This window comes from Entelurus aequoreus, linkage group LG16 (assembly GCF_033978785.1).
Source record: "Entelurus aequoreus isolate RoL-2023_Sb linkage group LG16, RoL_Eaeq_v1.1, whole genome shotgun sequence".
Classification (NCBI taxonomy): Eukaryota; Metazoa; Chordata; class Actinopteri; order Syngnathiformes; family Syngnathidae; genus Entelurus; species Entelurus aequoreus.
The window spans coordinates 38,716,875-38,738,321 of NC_084746.1; the positions used below are offsets into that span (position 1 = coordinate 38,716,875).

Here is a 21,447-nt window from a genome sequence, read left to right on the forward strand (position 1 = left end):
TGGTGTAAAAGTCAATTCATGTCAGCAACTAACTTCAAATGTGAAACTAATATGTGATATAAAGTCATTACATGCAAAGTGACATCGGCGAAGCCTACATTTAATACAACTTTGATTATTATGACTTAGTTTTTTAAATAAAAAAAACAAATTTTCTGAGATTTTCAATTTAAGGTTTTCATAAGCTGTAAGCAATAAACATCGACATGATATCAAAAGAAGGTTTGAAATATTGAAATATCTCATGTTGCATGCCAAGAGCCCATGTCATTATATTAGTTTCACCTTGTAAATCTAAAAGATGACAAAGACACTGAAGAGTTCTAAAAATGTTACAAAATGTTACATTCTTGTGTAATTTCCACATGTTTTATTTTGTTAATTCAACAGATTTTTATTTATTTATTTCCAAAAGTGTTTTTCTATGCTGTGTGCTTCTTAAGAAGACCTCACTGTTTGCTTTGTAAGGTCATGTTAGCTCTAAACTAAACAACATTGATGATAATCCATCCATTTCTTATCTTTTTTTCCAAATCGAAAAGAGAACCGATAAAGAACCGGATCGTTAAGCAGAATTGAACGTGGAATCTCATCAATTCCCAACCCTAAATGAGGACAGTTCAAACCCAGAACAGATACATTCCATTTGCATGAATTCCTTAGCAGAACATGTATTTTTCAATTCAAACTGTTCAACATTAAAGGCCTACTGAAACCCACTACTACCGACCACGCAGTCTGATAGTTTATATATCAATGATGAAATCTTAACATTGCAACACATGCCAATACGGCCGGGTTAACTTATAAAGTGCAATTTTAAATTTCCCGGGAAATATCCGCTGAAAACGTCTCGGTATGATGACGTTTGCGCGTGACGTCACGGATTGAATGGAAGTATTGGTACACCATTGTGTCCCAATACAAACAGCGTCTGTTTTCAACGCAAAATTCCACAGTATTCTGGACATCTGTGTTGGTGAATCTTTTGCAATTTGTTTAATGAACAATGGAGACAGCAAAGAAGAAAGCTGTAGGTGGGATCGGTGTATTAGCGGCTGGCTGCAGCAACACAACCAGGACTTTGAGTTGGATAGCAGACGCGCTATCCGACGCTAGCCGCCGACCGCACCGATGATCGGGTGAAGTCCTTCGTCGCGCAGTCGATCGCTGGAACGCAGGTGAGCACGGGTGTTGATGAGCAGATGAGGGCTGGCGTAGGTGGAGAGCTAATGTTTTTAGCATAGGTCTGTCGAGGTCCCGTAGCTAAGTTAGCTTCAATGGCGTCGTTAGCAACAGCATTGTTAGGTTTCGCCAGGTTGGACAGCATTAACCGTGTGGTTACAGGTCCAGGGTTTGGTTCGGTGTCTCCTGATAGTAGTATTGTTGATCTTCTGTCTATCCTTCCAGTCAGGGGCATGTTCTTCTGTTTCTATCCGCAGTTAAGCACAATGCTATCACGTTAGCTACGAAGCTAAAGTGCTTCACCGATGTATTGTCGTGGAGATAAAAGTCACTGTGAATGTCCATTTTGCGTTCTCGACTCTCATTTTCAAGAGGATATAGTATCCGAGGTGGTTTAAAATACAAATCCGTGATCCACAATAGAAAAAGGAGAAAGTGTGGAATCCAATGAGCCCTTGTACCTATGTTACGGTCAGGGCGAAAAAAGATGCACCATGGCGTCCTGCACTGCACTCTAATCCTTCACTCTCACTTTACTCATCCACGAATCTTTCATCCTGGCTCAAATTAATGGGGTAATCGTCGCTTTCTCGGTCAGAATCGCTCTCGCTGCTGGTGTATACAATGTGCAGATGTGAGGAGCTCTTCAACCTGTGACGTCACGCTACTTCCGGTACAGGCAAGGCTTTTTTATCAGCGACCAAAAGTTGCGAACTTTATCGTCGATGTTCTCTACTAAATCCTTTCAGCAAAAGTATGGCAATATCGCGAAATGATCAAGTATGACACATAGAATGGACCTGCTATCCCCGTTTAAGTAAGAACATTTCATTTCAGTAGGCTTTTAAGCGACTGAGGCAGGCTGCCTAAATGCCTGTCTTAAACTACACATCAATATATTTGCCCATTTTCAAGGGGTGTTGGCAGCAGAAGCCGAGCTAGATTTTGCAAGCTGCAGGCAAATCATCTGCTGCTAAACCCAAAGCCCCGTGTAGAATGAGCCTATAGGATTAGAGTGACAAAAAAACATTCTTTGGAGCGAGGCGTGGGGGCCTGCCAGGATGTATGAGGACACTCCATGTGACAGGACTTGCTCGCACATTTATCAAGAAACAGTGTGAGGGGTGACTACAGCTCGCAGGTGGTCTTTCTGTTTTTTGATACAGATCAGGTGAGCGAGGAACCGATAGGGTGGCCTCGTCGCACCCTGACAGCTGGGACTCACACTGCAACCTGTTCAGTGGTAAACAGCAGCCTGTTGCAAGCTGCCTTCACCCATTATGAAACGGGAGCCATCAGTCACCTTAGCGAGACGGCAATCACCATCTTTTTCCTCACACCTGTCAATCAAACTGCCAGACTATGTATGTGCAAATGTTGCACAAGGACACTGTGGTAGTGTATAGAAAAGAAATGGATTTCGAGGGTTGTTGATTGGCAGGAAGGTGGAACGTAGCGCAAGCGTCAGCAGCTTCAAGCCACCTGCAGCTAATTGCTCTGACAAATGCCGTGCATTGGCGGCGAGCCAGCGGATGTAAACAATGGCTGTGAATTGTACGGACCTCTTTTTTGTGTGTAAACTCTATACCGCAACATCTGCTTCGCACATGTCAAAGCCAGAATGATCAACCTTTACCATCATGGTTATCATGAATACCATACGTCAATATGTACACAATACACAACAAGTCATTGATCCGTTAAAGGCCTACTGAAACCCACTACTACCGACCACGCAGTCTGATAGTTTATATATCAATAATGAAATCTTAAAGGCCTACTGAATGACATTTTTTTATTTAAACGGGGATAGCAGATCCATTCTATGTGTCATACTTGATCATTTCGCGATATTGCCATATTTTTGCCGAAAGGATTTAGTATAGAACAACGACGATAAAGTTCACAACTTTTGGTCGCTGATAAAAAAAAAGCCTTGCCAGTACCGGAAGTAGTGTGACGTCACAGGGGGAAGGATTCCTCACAATTCCCCGTTGTTTACAATGGAGTGAGAGACATTCGGACCGAGAAAGCGACGATTACCCCATTAATTTGAGCGAGGATGAAAGATTTGTGGATGAGGTACGTTAGAGTGAAGGACTAGAGAGGCAGTGCAGGGTGTATCTTTTTTCGCTCTGACCGTAACTTAGGTACAAGGTCTCATTGGATTCCACACACTCTCCTTTTTCTATTGTGGATCACGGATTTGTATTTTAAACCACCTCGGATACTATATCCTCTTGAAAATGAGAGTCGAGAACGCGAAATGGACATGCACAGTGACTTTTATCTCCACTACAATACATCGTTGACGCACTTTAGCTACGGAGCTAATGTGATAGCATCGGGCTCAAATGCAGATAGAAACAAAATTGAAAAAAACCCTGACTGGAAGGATAGACAGAAGATCAACAATACTATTAAACCATGAACATGTAAATACACGGTTAATAATTTCCAGCTTGGCGAAGCTTAACAATTGAAGCTAACTACGGAGCGGCGGCGGCGGCGGGCGTTGTAGCTTTCGACGACACCCCGGCCGCCATCAGAGTCGGCAAGAAACATATATTTCCCCAAAGTTACGTACGTGACATGCACATAGCGATACGCACGTACGGGCAAGCGATCAAATGTTTGGAAGCCAAAGCTGTACTCACGGTAGTGCGTCTTGTATCCAGCTCAAACACAACACAACCTCCTGATTGTGTTGCTGTAGTCCGCTGCTAATACACCGATCGCACCTACAACTTTCTTATTTGCAGTCTCCATTGTCCATTAGACAAATTGCAAAAGATTCACCAACACAGATGTCCAGAATACTGTGGAATTGTTCGATGAAAACAGAGCAGTTTGTATGGTGACACATTGGGTACGAATACTTCCGTTGCCGTCGTGACGTCACGCGCATACGTCATCATACATCGACGTTTCCAACCGGAAGTTTAGCGGGAAATTTAAAATTGCACTTTATAAGTTAACCCGGCCGTATTGGCATGTGTTGCAATGTTAAGATTTCATCATTGATATATAAACTATCGGTAGTGTGGTCGGTAGTAGTGGGTTTCAGTAGGCCTTTAACATTGCAACACATGCCAATACGGCCGGGTTAGATTAGTAAAGTGCAATTTTAAATTTCCCGCGAAATATCCTGCTGAAAACATCTCGGTATGATGACGTTTGCGCGTGACGTCACGGATTGTAGCGGACATTTTGGGACACCATTGTGGCCAGCTATTAAGTCGTCTGTTTTCATCGCAAAATTCCACAGTATTCTGGACATCTGTGTTGGTGAATCTTTTGCAATTTGTTTAATGAACAATGGAGATAGCAAAGAAGAAAGCTGTAGGTAGGAAGCGGTGTATTAGCGGCAGGCTGCAGCAACACAAACACGTAGCGGCTACGTTGTAGCCGGTGTTTCATTGTTTACATTCCCGAAATATGACAGTCAAGCTTTACCATTGGCCTGTGGAGAACTGGGAGAACATAGACTCTTACCAGGAGGACTTTGAGTTGGATATGCATGCTTGTGGAGATGGGACAACAGAGACTCTTACCAGGAGGACTTTGAGTTGGATATGCGCTGCCGTGAGTACGCAGCTGCGGCTTCCAAACATTTGATCGCTTGCCCGTACGTGTGTGCCGCTATGTGCATGTCACATACGTAACTTTGGGGAAATATATGTGCTGTATGAACTTTGAGGAGGTGAACGGTACTTTGAGCTGTGGGATTGAGTGTGTTGTGCGGGTGTTTGATTTGTATTGGCGGGTTATATGGACGGGAGGGGGGAGGTGTTTTTTATGCGGGATTAATTTGTGGCATATTAAATATAAGCCTGGTTGTGTTGTGGCTAATAGAGTATATATATGTATTGTGTTTATTTACTGTTTTAGTCATTCCCAGCTGAATATCAGGTCCCACCCGCCTCTCACAGCATCTTTCCTATCTGAATCGCTTCCACTGCCCTCTAGTCCTTCACTCTCACTTTCCTCATCCACAAATCTTTCATGCTCGCTCAAATTAATGGGGAAATCGTCGCTTTCTCTGTCCGAATTGCTTTCGCTGCTTGTGGCCATGATTGTAAACAATGTGCAGATGTGAGGAGCTCCACAACCTGTGACGTCACGCTACTTTCGGTACAGGCAAGGCTTTTTTTTATCAGCGACCAAAAGTTGCGAATTTGATCGTCTATGTTCTCTACTAAATCCTTTCAGCAAAAATATGGCAATATCGCGAAATGATCAAGTATGACACATAGAATGGATCTGCTATCCCCGTTTAAATAAGAAAATCTCATTTCAGTAGGCCTTTAAGTGCATGGACAATTCAAAACATTTTCCTGACCGTCACTAAGGTTGCACAATTCATAAACACACTTATTTGTCTTCTTGTTCATATACTTTTCAAATGTTCTTGTAATCAGACAATATTTTCGGTATATTAGATGGAATTTGCAGGTAAAAATTCCATCTAATATACCGAAAACATTGTCTGATTACCTGAAAATCTGCTGCACAACTTCAAAGACGTCATCATATCTAGCAGAAATAAATATCCAAAGGGTTATTTTTTTCTGTGTGTAATATGTACTGACTAATGATCTATTGTGGTGTAACCATAGAAGCGTAAACATTTTTCTGGTGTATTAAAGGTGGACAAGTACACTTTCAAAATTAAACATTTGGTCTACAAACAGTACCTAAAGCCGCTGTAAATAATACAATAATAACACAAACTGTAAATAAATGTGAGTAAAAGCAAATCATTTTTTTCTGTCCAGGCTGCTGAGTACAATATGTCAAGAATCATATGACAAGATTGATATTTTTGCGCCCATTATTAGTACAACAGGAACTGTTGGGATCTGTCACATCAGATAATTGTTTTGTTTTACCAGTAGTTTGTCAGTATTCTACTGCGTTTAATGCTTTAGTTCCTGCCCTGCGTTCTTACTTTGTAGCTTTCACTACCTGTAGCAGCTTCTCGCCTGCCTTTTGAGCTCTTGTGCCCGCACCTGTTTTACGTATGTAATCCAGACTATTAAAGTTGTGCAGATGCTACCTTTTGTTGTGAGGACATTAATCTTTCAAGGACCTTGTCTACTACGGACATACTTTGTGGACGCTATCCGCTGCACACATACCGTGAGTCTTTCCGTCGCTGTGGTCCAGCATTCAGTCTTTGTTTACATTGTAGTCTGTCCAGTTTAGTTGTTGCCCCGCATAGCTTCCCCTAGCTCCTCGTTCGTCTACACTTAAAATCACAACAACCTTCTGCGTCTCACACGACGCGCCGCTTGACAGGAATTGTTTTGTGGGCCACCTTTCCAGAAAGCTAAGGACCAGGGGGATGGACTTCTCCCTTCACTATTAACTTATTTTGTATATTCCAGAGAACCTGCATCCTCTGCACTGCTCACCAAATCTGATATTTTTGCCGTCAGGTGACACTGATCGCATATTTTTTGCCAATCTAAACGCTCCAAAGTGCTTCAATTCTGATCTTTCTGCATCTGATTCAGGCCACATCAGGAAGTAATTAGACTTCGATCTTTTCAAATGTGACTCCAGTAATATCACCGGATTGCGACTTTTCCGTCACCTTTGGGTAAGCTACGTCGTTTGCGTGTGCGGGGAAAGACGCGACCCGCCAGCGGAAGTGGATATTATATCAAAACATTTGGTTGCGGTGAGCAAAGTCTTCTATTGGCGGCCAAATGTTCGGTGCATCACTAGTTGATAGTGCGCAACTAGTAGGCTAGAAATTATGTGTACACTGTCGCATATCTACCTACATGTGTTACATTGTGTAAGTTGTGTACGTAAGTGAAAAATAAAACAAAAAAGGTAGATCCTCGCTGATGTCCGTGTCACCTCTACTTAACAGCCATACAAATATTACAACCCTCCCAAATATATTACACTATATATATATATATATATATATATATATATATATATATATATATATATATATATATATATACAAACCCCGTTTCCATATGAGTTGGGAAATTGTGTTAGATGTAAATATAAACGGAATACAATGATTTGCAAATCATTTTCAACCCATATTCAGTTGAATTTGCGACAAAGACAACATATCTGATGTTCAAACTGATAAACTTTTTTTTTTGCAAATAATCATTAACTTTAGAATTTGATGCCAGCAACACGTGACAAAGAAGTTGGGAAAGGTGGCAATAAATACTGATAACGTTGAGGAATGCTCATCAAACACTTATTTGGAACATCCCACAGGTGAACAGGCAAATTGGGAACAGGTGGTTGCCATGATTGGGTATAAAAGTAGATTCCATGAAATGCTCAGTCATTCACAAACAAGGATGGGGCGAGGGTCACCACTTTGTCAACAAATGCGTGAGCAAACTGTTGAACAGTTTAAGAAAAACCTTTCTCAACCAGCTATTGCAAGGAATTTAGGGATTTCACCATCTACGGTCCGTAATATCATCAAAGGGTTCAGAGAATCTGGAGAAATCACTGCACGTAAGCAGCTAAGCCCGTGACCTTCGATCCCTCAGGCTGTACTGCATCAACAAGCGACATCAGTGTGTAAAAGATTTCACCACATGGGCTCAAGAACACTTCAGAAACCCACTGTCAGTAACTACAGTTGGTCGCTACATCTGTAAGTGCAAGTTAAAACTCTCCTATGCAAGGCGAAAACCGTTTATCAACAACACCCAGAAACGCTGTCGGCTTCGCTGGGCCTGAGCTCATCTAAGATGGACTGATACGAAGTGGAAAAGTGTTCTGTGGTCTGACGAGTCCACATTTCACATTTTTTGGGAAACTGTGGACGTCGTGTCCTCAGGACCAAAGAGGAAAAGACCCATCCAGATTGTTATATGCGCAAAGTTGAAAAGCTAGCATCTGTGATGGTATGGGGGTGTATTAGTGCCCAAGACATGGGTAACTTACACATCTGTGAAGGCGCTATTAATGCTGAAAGGTACATACAGGTTTTGGAGCAACATATGTTGCCATCCAAGCAACGTTACCATGGACGCCCCTGCTTATTTCAGCAAGACAATGCCAAGCCACGTGTTACATCAACGTGGCTTCATAGTAAAAGAGTGCGGGTACTAGACTGGCCTGCCTGTAGTCCAGACCTGTCTCCCATTGAAAATGTGTGGCGCATTATGAAGCCTAAAATACCACAACGGAGACCCCCGGACTGTTGAACAACTTAAGCTGTACATCAAGCAAGAATGGGAAAGAATTCCACCTGAGAAGCTTAAAAAATGTGTCTCCTCAGTTCCCAAACGTTTACTGACTGTTGTTAAAAGGAAAGGCCATGTAACACAGTGGTGAACATGCCCTTTCCCAACTACTTTGGCACGTGTTGCAGCCATGAAATTCTAAGTTAATTATTATTCGCAAAAAAAAAATAAAGTTTGAGTTTGAACATCAAATATGTTGTCTTTGTAGTGCATTCAACTGAATATGGGTTGAAAATGATTTGCAAATCCTTGTATTCCGTTTATATTTACATCTAACACAATTTCCCAACTCATATGGAAACGGGGTTTGTATATATATATATATATATTAGGGCTGCAACAACTAATCGATTAAATCTATTAAAATCGATTATAAAAATAGTTGGCGATTAATTTAGTCATCGATTCGTTGGATCTATGCTATGCGCATGCGCAGAGGCATTATATATATATATATATATATATATATATATATTTATTTATTTTTTTTCTTAATAAACCTTTACTGCAACATGTACAAACAGCTAAGAAACAATAATCAAAATAAGTGTGGTGCCAGTATGCTGTTTTTTTTCAATAAAATACTGGAAAGGATAGACATGTAGTTTGTCTCTTTTATACGATTATTAATCGAAGTAATAATCGACAGATTAATCGATTATCAAATTAATCGTTAGTTGCAGCCCTTTATATATATATATATATATATATATATATATATATATATATATATATATATATATATATATATATATATATATATATATATATATAAATATATACAATATACATACAATACCGTTCAAAAGTTTGGAGTCACCCAAACAATTTTGTGGAATAGCCTTCATTTCTAAGAACAAGAATAGACTGTCGAGTTTCAGATGAAAGTTCTCTTTTTCTGGCCATTTTGAGCGTTTAATTGACCCCACAAATGTGATGCTCCAGAAACTCAATCTGCTCAAAGGAAGGTCAGTTTTGTAGCTTCTGTAACGAGCTAAACTGTTTTCAGATGTGTAAACATGATTGCACAAGGGTTTTCTAATCATCAATTAGCCTTCTGAGCCAATGAGCAAACACATTGTACCATTAGAACACTGGAGTGATAGTTGCTGGAAATGGGCCTCTATACACCTATGTAGATATTGCACCAAAAACCAGACATTTGCAGCTAGAATAGTCATTTACCGCATTAGCAATGTATAGAGTGTATTTCTTTAAAGTTAAGACTAGTTTAAAGTTATCTTCATTGAAAAGTACAGTGCTTTTCCTTCAAAAATAAGGACATTTCAATGTGACCCCAAACTTTTGAACGGTAGTGTGTATATATATATATATATATATATATATATATATATATATATATATATATATATATATATATATATATATATATATATATATATATATATATATATATATATATATATATATATTAATTAGCTTTCATGTAAAAAACACTATTTTTAAGATGTGGCGACTTTTATTTTGCAAAGTAGTAGTAGTACTAGAAACTTCCTTCTTCATTTGCGGAATCCAGTCAACTGCCTTTGTTTTCACTTTGTCAAAGTGCGCATGTAGGTGACGTCTAGGCAACAATGGGGCCACATTGGGGCATGTGTGCAATTATACTTCATTCAGATAAAGATCCCACTGATTTTTGCAGTCGGCTGGAAAAATCAGATTTAGAAAAAAATCTGATTTGGGCCACTGCAGTGTAAACGTACTCAGAGTTACAGGAGCTCTCTGCTGTTTTGAAGGACCTTCAGCAAAAAAAAAATGGTCAAAGATCCTCTCTTCGGCAGCATTGTAGTGTTTTGAGAATCTGCTGCAAAAGTGTGAGTCTTGCACAAGTTTTTTTAACTGAACTCGCAGGCCACCAGTTGAAAAGCCCAAGTGATGACAAAACAGAGGACCCAAAATGGAACCTTGAGGAGCACCAAACGTATAACTAAAGAAATTCAACACATGCAACACCTTAGTTTCATAAATCACATTATGAAAATAACATGTGTAATTGCCAAAAAGGAGGGGGTCTAAAGGGGTGCCATGAGGAAATCCTCAGTTATGTAAATTAAAAGTTACAATTGTTAAAATATCAATGCAAGGATGTGCCAGTGTGTTTACAGTGGTCCAAGATGCATTCTAGTGTTTTCAGGAATATGCACAAAAATCTTGCCTCCCAAGTTTTGCACTGAACTCGGGGGCCGGTGGGCTGTGGATCCTGGGCCGCCAGGTGAACAGCCGTGGCCTGTACAGTATATACTGTAGTTCAGGTGTGCCCACACATTTTCTGCAGGCAAGCTACTTTTCAATTGACCAAGTGGAGGGGATCTACCTCATTCATATATATCATTTATGTTTATTTATTTATGAAAGATATGTGAACAAGTTAAATGTGTTTAATGATAATACAAGCATGTTTAACAATCCTTTCTTTCATGAAGACAAGAATATAAGTTGGTGCATGACCTGATTCTGATGACTTGCATTGATTGGAATCAGACAGTAGTGATGATAACGTCCACATTTTCTAATGGAAGAGAAAAAAAGTCCTCCTTTCTGTCCAATACCACATGAAAGTGCTTGCTTTTTGTTTGTCCAGCTTCCATACTTCTTTTTATACACTTTACAAGAAATACATTGGCGGCAAACTCCGTAGCTTGCTAGCCTGTGCGCTAGCTTTTTGAGACTCTTACTTTGTTAGCGCAGGCAGGATGAAGCAGTGCTTTTATTGTGAAGACAGGAACTGTGCAGTCGGTCTTAAGAGTTTTGACGGCAGGTACGGCGCGAGAGTCTGTTGAATTAAAAAGTGTTTCTCGCCTTTCTGTCGGTCATTTTTTCTTAATAATGATCTGGCAGCAGGCAGCGTCATCTCACAAGACACTCGGGTGCCGTGAATGTCAATCAAGTGACCAAAGTGACGTCTTGGAGAAGATTTTTAGGTCTATTTTTTAATGCTTGGCTGGCAATTGACTGGCACACCCTCTGCCATCAATGTAATGGGCACCCTTGCTGTAGTTCATGAAATTATATTCCACCCTCTCCAGTAATTTGCCTCTCTTGAGAAAAAAATAAATCTCCAGCTACTAATCACTGCACTCCAGCCACAGAATGGCCGGCCGAGACACCAATTGTCTGAGGATTCTGGGTCAAGCCCAATTAATTAGCTGCACAAACAAAAGGCATTCTTATTTCCAAATATGCATTCTGCACGCATACATTCATGTTGCTGTGGCAATGTCACTGGCTAATAGTACCGTGGTAATAAACACAAGTGTTGCTGTGTGTGTGAGGGCTGTGTTCTCCTGGCTCGGACATCCTTACCATCTGTGAGGGTTTGGAAGCACATCTTGCTGCTGTATTTGCCAAAACCAGCCACAGTGCGCGCTCGCACCTGCACCACGTACACCGTGCCCGAACGCAGGCCGTCCACGCGTGCAGTGTTGGTCTGGCTGCGCAGGATGGTGGAGTTGATCTCTGCATGGTCCTGAAAGCAGGAATGGACACACGTTAGAGAGTTTTCTTTGATATACCGCAGTAATACACACTTTTATGCCATTTGTAAAGACACATCTGAACAGCTCTTGTTTCTTCCAAGATGCTTTATAAGACACTTTAATTACAGAAATATTGTTTATTGCGTTACATTTGGGTGCACTTCAATATGACAGCAAGTCAATGACAGCCTCTAAGACCATTTGAAGGCAATTGGGTCAGGAACTATAGTTGATTAGGTAAAGTAAGTGATCGTTCAAAATGGACCTCATGTTTATTCTGCTATTTGACCAATTGTACTGATTATTTGTGCGTGTCTACTGTCTCATTAACACAACAATCCTCCCCTAAGATGTCTCAAACTAATCTAAACGTTAAACTGGTAAAAAAAAATAGTTTGCACCCTAAATTACAGACTATAAACCACTACTTTTTCCTGTGTTTTGAACCCTGCGGTCTATAAAATAGTGCGGCTAAATTATGTAAATTATGGATTTTTCTTCACTGATGGCCACAAGGCAAATAGTAAAAAAAACAAACACAAGCGAAGACACTCAAAAGGTGTGTTGTTTCTGCTATGGTGCCATCTTTTGGACAAGTTCGCTCACTGCAGATGCTACGGGGTAAACGTCTACAGTATTTCCTTCCGCTTTGAACCGGAAGTACAAGTGTAGCCATCCATAGCGTTTCTACTTGTATGTATTCTTCATCACTCCGAGCAACGTTTGTAAGTATAAAAAAATAACTTAACTATTAATACTTACTAAACCGTCCCATGTGTGTTGTTTGTACGAATGCTCTCATGCATATTTGTACGTGCTATCGTAACGTAAAGACGCTAGCATCATGAGCATTAGCTAATCTGCGAACACGTTTACGAGTGTCTGTGTTAGTATTATTAACTTATAATGGCATTCTTTTTGTATTGTTTCAGTCTCACAAATTCCTCAGTACATGCACCAAAACGTCCCAGGGAGTTATTGAGTCTATTTAGCTGATTAAAGAGCTAGCTTCCGCAGCTAGTGGGTCCATGACCATGACTTCTGTTTTGTTTGCTCATCCATTTTGCTGCCGTGTTACAGGCAGCGTTTGGAAACAATTAAGGTATGTACATAAACATTCACAAAGTCTTTATGTGCAAATAACTAATATCACAATGTATATATATGTGGATTATAGTGCGGCTAATATATGAATACACATTTTTTCCTCAAAAATTGTGTGGATTTGGCTTATATACCGGTGCACTTTATAGTTTGACAAGGGTGGAGGGAACTGTTTGATAGAAACTCAAAAGGCAAAAATATAAAATACATTATACATTCATACTTTCCAAGGGAAATGGACGGCCCCGCCTTTTCACCAATTTTATCCTTTTACTAACAAACAAACAAACAACACAATGCAAGTATTGCATAATTAAAAGTCTTTACGACATGTAACGTGCAAAAGGTTTCAAACGAGGTCCTGGTAATGGGGGCCACTGTTTGTGTGCACCTGTGTAGTTTGGGGCTTGCTGGTAGTAAATCTGCTATGGCCCATCAGTAATTACTGACTACTGTCACTTTCTCATAACCCTGACTGGAAATAAGTAGAGTGCACCACACTCCACCTGCAGATAAGCTTGATGAAGACGTCCTGTTCTAAGGACGTGTCAGTATAACATTATAAATGTTGTTTCTTATGCAATTTCTTATAAAACCCAACACAGAACCAGTGAAAAAGAAGTAGCACGAGGAAGAAGTATGGACAACACTAAGTCTGATTGTTTAATTCATGGGTGTCCAAACTTTTTCCACTGAGGGACGCACACGGAAAAATTTAAGCATGCGGGGGCCATTTTGATATTTTTCATTTTCAAACCTTAACAAAATATATGGATTTTTTTTTTTTTAACTTTTAGGGCTCCCGGGGACCATAAAGGGTCTCAGTCATTAAACTGTTAAAAATAAGTCAAATTATTATTATTTTTTTTTATTTAACGCTTACAGTAAATCTATATCAACGTGAGGTTGATATAAAGTAAAAAAAAAAAAAAAAAGGTTTTATGCCTTTTCTGTCAAAGACAACTTTGTTTTTTATAGTAAAACTGAAATATGCAGTATTTAGTAATTACAGCCCTAAAAGATCAATAATGCAGGACACCATTGATTTTAATTATTTAATATTTTTGAGTAATCACAGTGAAAAGTTAAATAAAATCCTACTAAATATATTTGGGATCCAAAAGGTCCCCCACTCATAAAGTGATACATTTTTATTAGTTTTTTTTAACTTTTAACACTTAAATTACGAGATCAACTTCAGATATATCTGTCGATTTTATGTTTGAACTATTATTTTGTTTGTATTATGCTCTTTTGTCAAATAAAACTTTGATGTTTTTTTTTATGGCAACCACACAATATATGCAATATTTTTTCCACATAAAACATTTTAAAGTGATATTTTTTAAGTAATAATTCATTGTAACATAGATTTGTATTTTTTTAGCAATGGCAAAAAAAAGAAAAATAAACAAAGACAAAAGGAAAAAAACAGCCTGCATGGCAACTTTGTGTCAACATTGCAACTTTTTATTGTTAGATTTCACCTCATTCTACTTTTTTTAAAATATTTTTTTAAATTTTTGCATTATCATCAATTTTGAAATTTTTGCAGAATGTGTGGCGGGCCGGTAAACAATTAGCTGCGGGCTGCAAATGGCCCCCGGGCCGCACTTTGGACACCCCTGGTTTAATTGCATCATTGTGGTCGCCATTGAGCGAAACATAGTTACACCACAACCCTATCACACATAATCACATTAGTGAGCTCTTATTGGCCTGAGGAAGACAGAAGTTTGCGATAGGAAGTGTTTATAAATTGAATGTACCTAGCTTTAATGGCTTAATCATTTAGACCTTTAACGCATTATGTGGCACCATCTGTCCCCCGGCCTGGGAGCAGCATGCATATATGTTGAAGCAGACACAACATCCGCCTGAGAACGGAGACCCAGTCACCAGGTCGTCTGCTTTGGCTCCTGACTGAGTGCACACGAACGGATTAAGCCCGCTCCTACAGTCGGTCCCTCTGCAGCTCTAAGAACCACGCCCCCATCTGCCCATGGGACAGGTGACCAAACAGATGGCAAACATCCAATGGGGGAGCATCCCTTGTGGGTGCGACAGATTGGAACGGCCCTTTCACGCTGCTGGTCAAATGGGGATTACACACACACACACACACACACACACCCACACACACACACACACACACACACACACACACACACACACACACACACACACACACACACACACACACACACACACACACACACACACACACACACACACATTCGTGGACTACCTGTAATGTAATGTTTTGTGGAACAGACAATCAGATGCAATGGAGATTAGAAGGACCACACCCTAAAAAGGTTGCTGTGTACCAAAGATATTTGAGACAAGACCTGCCGAAAATGACAAACTGGTTATAAACACATGACTACACCCACCTGGCAATGTGGGGACACATAAAGGCAGTGCTAGTGGTCACATTTGGACACAGTTCATTGGACCATTGTTGTGTTTTCACCCAAATGCTCCAATAGTCGCACTTTTCTTGGCGACAACAAATAAAATTGGTGATTGCCAAATTTTTTCTCCCCCCCACCAAATCACTTCCTTTCTTGCCGCTATTTGAAAGGAATCCCCCACCCTCTTTGTTTTAGTGAGAAACTATTGTCTATAAACCTGGAACGGTATTATAATGAACTTGGAGTGTGTGCGTGCTTTACCAAAATGCCAACTGTGCAAAATGGACAGCATGGCCACTTGGCACACAGACATACATGGTGGGGTACCATGTGTCCACCTCACAGGCGCGCACACACACTCACGCTCACACTTGGGAAGGGGGTGCAATGAAAGATTTGGATACAAAGTTGGTGCCAAAAATGGTCATATTTTTTAGTTAAATGCCCATTTTGTTATGGTATAGTAAGTTTCTGACTGCTAGTTAGTTACTTCCTGTGTTTGATTGCCATTTTCCAATAGAACATGAGTAACATTAAATTGATTGCTCATGCAGTGACAATCAAACAAATGGCAACAAATACATTGCTTTTAATGCAAAATAATACATTATCAAAGCTACAATGCTGAAAATAAATGAACACATTTACGGTTGAAGACACAAAATGGAATGTCTTCATGCACTGAACCATGCGAGAGTATGGTTGTCACCATACCAGAATTTCAGTAGTCCATGCCGATACTTTTTTACTTAAAATAAAAAACTGAACCCTTCTACTTTCAAATTCAGTACTTAATAGAAATGCTTTCAAAGTGTCGACTCGAGTATATAAGATCACTTTGACATCTTTTTGCACAGAATTTAAATTGCAGTATTAGCTTCCAAGAGATAATTTTACATTCGAAAAAGAACAACAGTGTTCTATAACCGCTCATTATATTAAAACCAATAATACTGTGCTTGTAAATATTGTCACAAGTAACAACAAAAGTCAGCTATTTTACATTTAATAAGTACATGAAACAAACATTGTTCTTAAAGGCCTACTGAAACCCACTACTACCGACCACGCAGTCTGATAGTTTATATATCAATGAGGAAATCTTAACATTGCAACACATGCCAATACGGCCGGGTTAGATTAGTAAAGTGCAATTTTAAATTTCCCGCGAAATATCCTGCTGAAAACGTCTCGGTATGATGACGTTTGTGCGTGACGTCACGGATTGTAGCGGACATTTTGGGACACCATTGTGGCCAGCTATTAAGTCGTCTGTTTTCATCGCAAAATTCCACAGTACTCTGGACATCTATGTTGGTGAATCTTTTGCAATTTGTTTAATGAACAATGAAGACAGCAAAGAAGAAAGCTGTAGGTGGGAAGCGGTGTATTAGCGGCCGGCTGCAGCAACACAAACACGTAGAGAACTGGGACAACAGAGACTCTTACCAGGAGGACTTTGAGTTGGATACGCGCTACCATGAGTACGCAGCTGCGGCTTCCAAACATTTGATTGCTTGCCCGTACGTGCGTGCCGCTATGTGTATGTCAGGTACGTGACTTTGGGGAAATATATGTGCTGTATGAACTTTGCGGAAGTGAACGGTACTTTGGGCTGTGGGATTGAGTGTGTTGTGCGGGTGTTTGATTTGTATTGGCGGGTTATATGGACGGGAGGGGGGAGGTGTTTGTTATGCGGATTAATTTGTGGTATATTAAATATAAGCCTGGTTGTGTTGTGGCTAATAGAGTATATACTGTATATGTCTTGTGTTTATTTACTGTTTTAGTCATTCCCAGCTGAATATCAGGTCCCACCCGCCTCTCACAGCATCTTCCCTATCTGAATCGCTTCCACTGCCCTCTAATCCTTCACTCTCACTTTCCTCATCCACAAATCTTTCATCCTCGCTCAAATTAATGGGGTAATCGTCGCTTACTCGGTCCGAATCGCTCTCGCTGCTGGTGGCCATGATTGTAAACAATGTGCAGATGTGAGGAGCTCCACAACCTGTGACGTCACGCTACTTCCGGTACAGGCAAGGCTTTTTTATCAGCGACCAAAAGTTGCAAACTTTATCGTCGATGTTCTCCACTAAATCCTTTCAGCAAAAATATGGCAATATCGCGAAATGATCAAGTATGACACATACAATGGACCTGCTATCCCCGTTTAAATAAGAAAATCTAATTTCAGTAGGCCTTTAATATTCTCTCAATATGGTGGGGTTAGTGCGTCTGCCTCGCAATACGAAGGTCCTGGGTTCGATCCTGCGCTCGGGATCTTTCTGTGTGGAGTTTGCATGTTCTCCCCGTGACTGCGTGGGTTCCCTCCGGGTACTCCGGCGTCCTCCCACCTCCAAGACATGCAGCTGGGGACAGGTTGATTGGCAACACTAAATTGGCCTTGTGTGTGAATGTGAGTGTGAATGTTGTCTGTCTATCTGTGTTGGCCCTGCGACAGGGGTGCCCATTACGTGGATCGCGAGCTACCGGTCGATCGCGGAGGGTGTGTCAGTTGATCGCCAGCCAGGCATTAAAAAAATAGTCCTATAAATGAGCGATCAGAAATCTTCACTATGACGCGACTTTCGTCACTTGATTGACATTCACGGCACCCGAGGGTCTTCTGAGATGACGCTGGCTGCTGCCAGATCATTATTAAGAAAAAATTACAGACAGGAAGGCGAGAAACACTTTTTATTTCAACAGACTCTGGCGCCGTACGTGCCGTCAAAACTCCAAAGACCGACTGCACAGTTGCACAATAAAAGCTCTGCTTCATCCTGCCTGCGCTAACAAAACAAGAGTCTCAGAAACCTGGCGTGCACAAGCTAGTAAGCTACGGAGTTTGCCGCCAATGTATTTCTTGTAAAGTGTATAAAAAGGAGTACGGAAGCTGGACAAATAAGATGGCAAAAACCTACCACTTTCATGTGGTATTGGACAGAAAGGAGGACTTTTTTTCTCCTCCATTTGAAAATGCGGACGTTATCATCACTACTGTCTGATTCCAATCAATGCAAGTCATCAGAATCAGGTCATACACCAACTTATATTATTGTCTTCATGAAAGAAAGGAATCTATATGTGTTAAACATGCTTGTATTATCATTAAACACCTTTAACTTCTTAACAATATTAACTATATGTGTTAAACATGCTTGCATTATCTTTAAACACCTTTAACTTGTTAACAAAAACATATATTTCATAAATAAGTAAATATAAATTATACATATAAATGAGGTAGATCCCCACGACTTGATCAATTGAAAAGTAGCTCGCCTGCAGAAAAAGTGTGGGCACCCCTGCCCTGTGATGAGGTGGCGACTTGTCCAGGGTGTACCTTGCCTTCCGCCCGAATGCAGCTGAGATAGGCTCCAGCATCCCCACGACCCCGAACGGAACAAGCGGTAGAAAATGGATGGATGGTTGGATGGATGGTGGTGGAGTGACGCCATCATGTCATTTGAGTGAAAATAGGCAAATAAAAAGGCAATATATATTCACAGTAGGGTTGTACGGTATACCGGTATTAGTATAGTACCGCGATACTAATGAATCATTCTCTGAAACGTACCGGTCCCACCCCCCCCGCGCCCGCGTCGAAGTCACGTCATGACATTGCTGGTTTACGAGCAGACGAGCGTGTTCGGCGGCCCACACACACAGAGTACTTACAAGCAGACACAGTGTGTAGACAGAAAAGGGAGAACGGACGCATTTTGGCTTAAAAACTAATGATAAATGTGAAGTTATAACACTGAAACGCCTTCAGGAAGAGATGTTTTAAGACATGACTAGCTAGTTAGCGGCTAACATCCATCCGCTGTCGGCAGTGTTTTAGCTACTTCTAAATCACTAATCCTGGCGACAAATAAAGTAAGTTTCTTACAAGTATCATCCCTGCAGGATGAGGAATAGCTAAACATGCTTCACTACACACCGTAACTCACGGGCGTCAAAATGTAAACAAACACCATTGGTGGATCGACACCAAACATCCACTGTAATGATATCAAGTACAAGCACGTATCGAGTCGATAGTACTAAGATTACGTCTATATTTTTTGGCATCACAAAATCTTATTTCGTTTTTTTAGAATGTATATTGTGTTTATAAACTCAGGAAATATGTCACACATGAGGACTTTGAATATGACCAATGTATGATCCTGTAACTACTTGGTATCGGACTGATACCCAAATTTGTGGTATCATCCAAAACTAATGTAAAGTATCAAACAACATAATAATAAGTGATTATTACATTTTAACAGAAGTGTAGATAGAAGATGTTAAAAGAAAAAGTAAGCAGATATTAACAGTAAATGAACAAGTAGATTATTAACTCATTTTCTACCACTTGTCCTTAATAATGTTGACAAAATAATAGAATGATAAATGACAATATGTTACTGCATATGTCAGCCGACTAATTAGGAGCCCTTGTTTGCTTACTTATGTACTACTAAAAGACAAGTTGTCTAGTATGTTCACTATTTTATTTAAGGACTAAATTGCAATAAGAAATATATGTTTAATGTACACTAATATTTTTTGTTAAAATCAAGCCAATAATGAAATGTTTTTGTGGTGCCCTTTATTTAGAAAAGTACCGAAATAAATTTAGTACCGGTACCAAAATATCGGTATTGTTACAACACTAATTCACAGACAAAAATTGTAGTTTTTGTTACTAGTATCAACATTTCAGCTTTTTTCATGACCTTTTTGCTCACACATTTTGAACACCACGTGTTTACGTATTAGACCAGGAAGGCAAAGTGTTGTCAAACAACAGAAGAGTCTCACTAAGTTGTGTTTTTAATCACTTCAATTAACTTAGCACACTTATAGAAAGTGACAAAGGTTGGGTAGCAACTTGGTGGAGGTTTTCTGCGTGCTGTCTGAACGCAAACTCCCTGGGCTTGTGGTGGCGGAGCTCCACTCTCACTTTTATGACCGCTTGCATTTGAGTAGTAACGTGCGGCACACTCCACTTTGTCCCTTCCTTATCTCATTTCACTTCTATTGTGATCAAGTGCATCTCTTCTGCTACGTCTTTCACTAGCGAAGCAGGCGTGTTTTAGTTGTGTTGTGAGGCGCACGATGCAAGTTAGGATGCATGTCACCACCCTGTCATTATCAGCAAGGGGGAAACGGACACGCCAAATATGCGTTCGTGACAGGCTTCTTTGGCGCTGACTCTGCATTTACATGCCGAGATTTGATGTGGCTCACCAAGGAAAAGTGGGTGTAAAGTCTCGATACTAACGGTACTGAAAAAAGATTGTATCGAAGTATTTTTTGCGTGTTGGTATCGACTTAGTATCGGTACTACTGACAGCCCCACTGTAAGTAACAGACAGTAAATTAATCAGCGTCAAAATATTTAGTGGTGCTTCTTAGATTAGACACAGTATAACTTCATTGCCCTGAGGGAAATGGAGGTACCAATACCATAATACTACACAGTGAATAAAACATGCAGGTACATTATATTACAAACCACGACAGTCTGGCCATTGGCCTTGTTCACCCTGCAGGTCAATTCCCATTTTCTTTGCCCATATGCGACCTGTATCAGATTTTTTCATGTCAGTGTGAACAGTGCAATTCCAAATTGTTCATATCCGACCCAGGCCTCTTTCGTCAATGAATATAAAAATAATATATATGCGATGTGTCTTCAATGACTACGTTCACACGGCAGGCCAAAGTGGCCCAAATCAGATTTTTTTGAGATCTGATTTTTCCCAGCTGACTGTTTACTCTGCAAGTAAAATGTGATTTTGAACAGGCCCCTTCTACACTAAGCCGGCTAAGATTATCCAGGGTAAATCCCACCTAACCTTATCCTTGTCCACACACACACACACACACACACACACACACACACAATGGTCGTTTAAACCTGATCTGTGTCACTTGAGGGCAAACTAATCAGATTTGGTGTGCAGTGTAAACGGGGCCAAAGTGACTGCTCCCACGCTT

General features: G+C 40.3%; 1 protein-coding gene across 2 annotated transcripts in view; it reads right to left on the reverse strand.

Annotated features, from left to right (window-relative positions):
- LOC133630939 (ephrin type-B receptor 1-B-like) overlaps positions 1-21,447 on the reverse strand; it is a 341,365-nt gene that overhangs the window by 93,220 nt on the left and 226,698 nt on the right. For both annotated transcript variants that reach the window (XR_009821371.1, XM_062022818.1), the window contains exon 6: positions 11,754-11,916. Coding sequence is in view for 1 of the 2 variants with exons in the window: in XM_062022818.1 (XP_061878802.1) it covers positions 11,754-11,916 (163 nt within the window). In the remaining variant the exon portion in view is untranslated. The remainder of the gene's footprint in view (positions 1-11,753; positions 11,917-21,447) is intronic.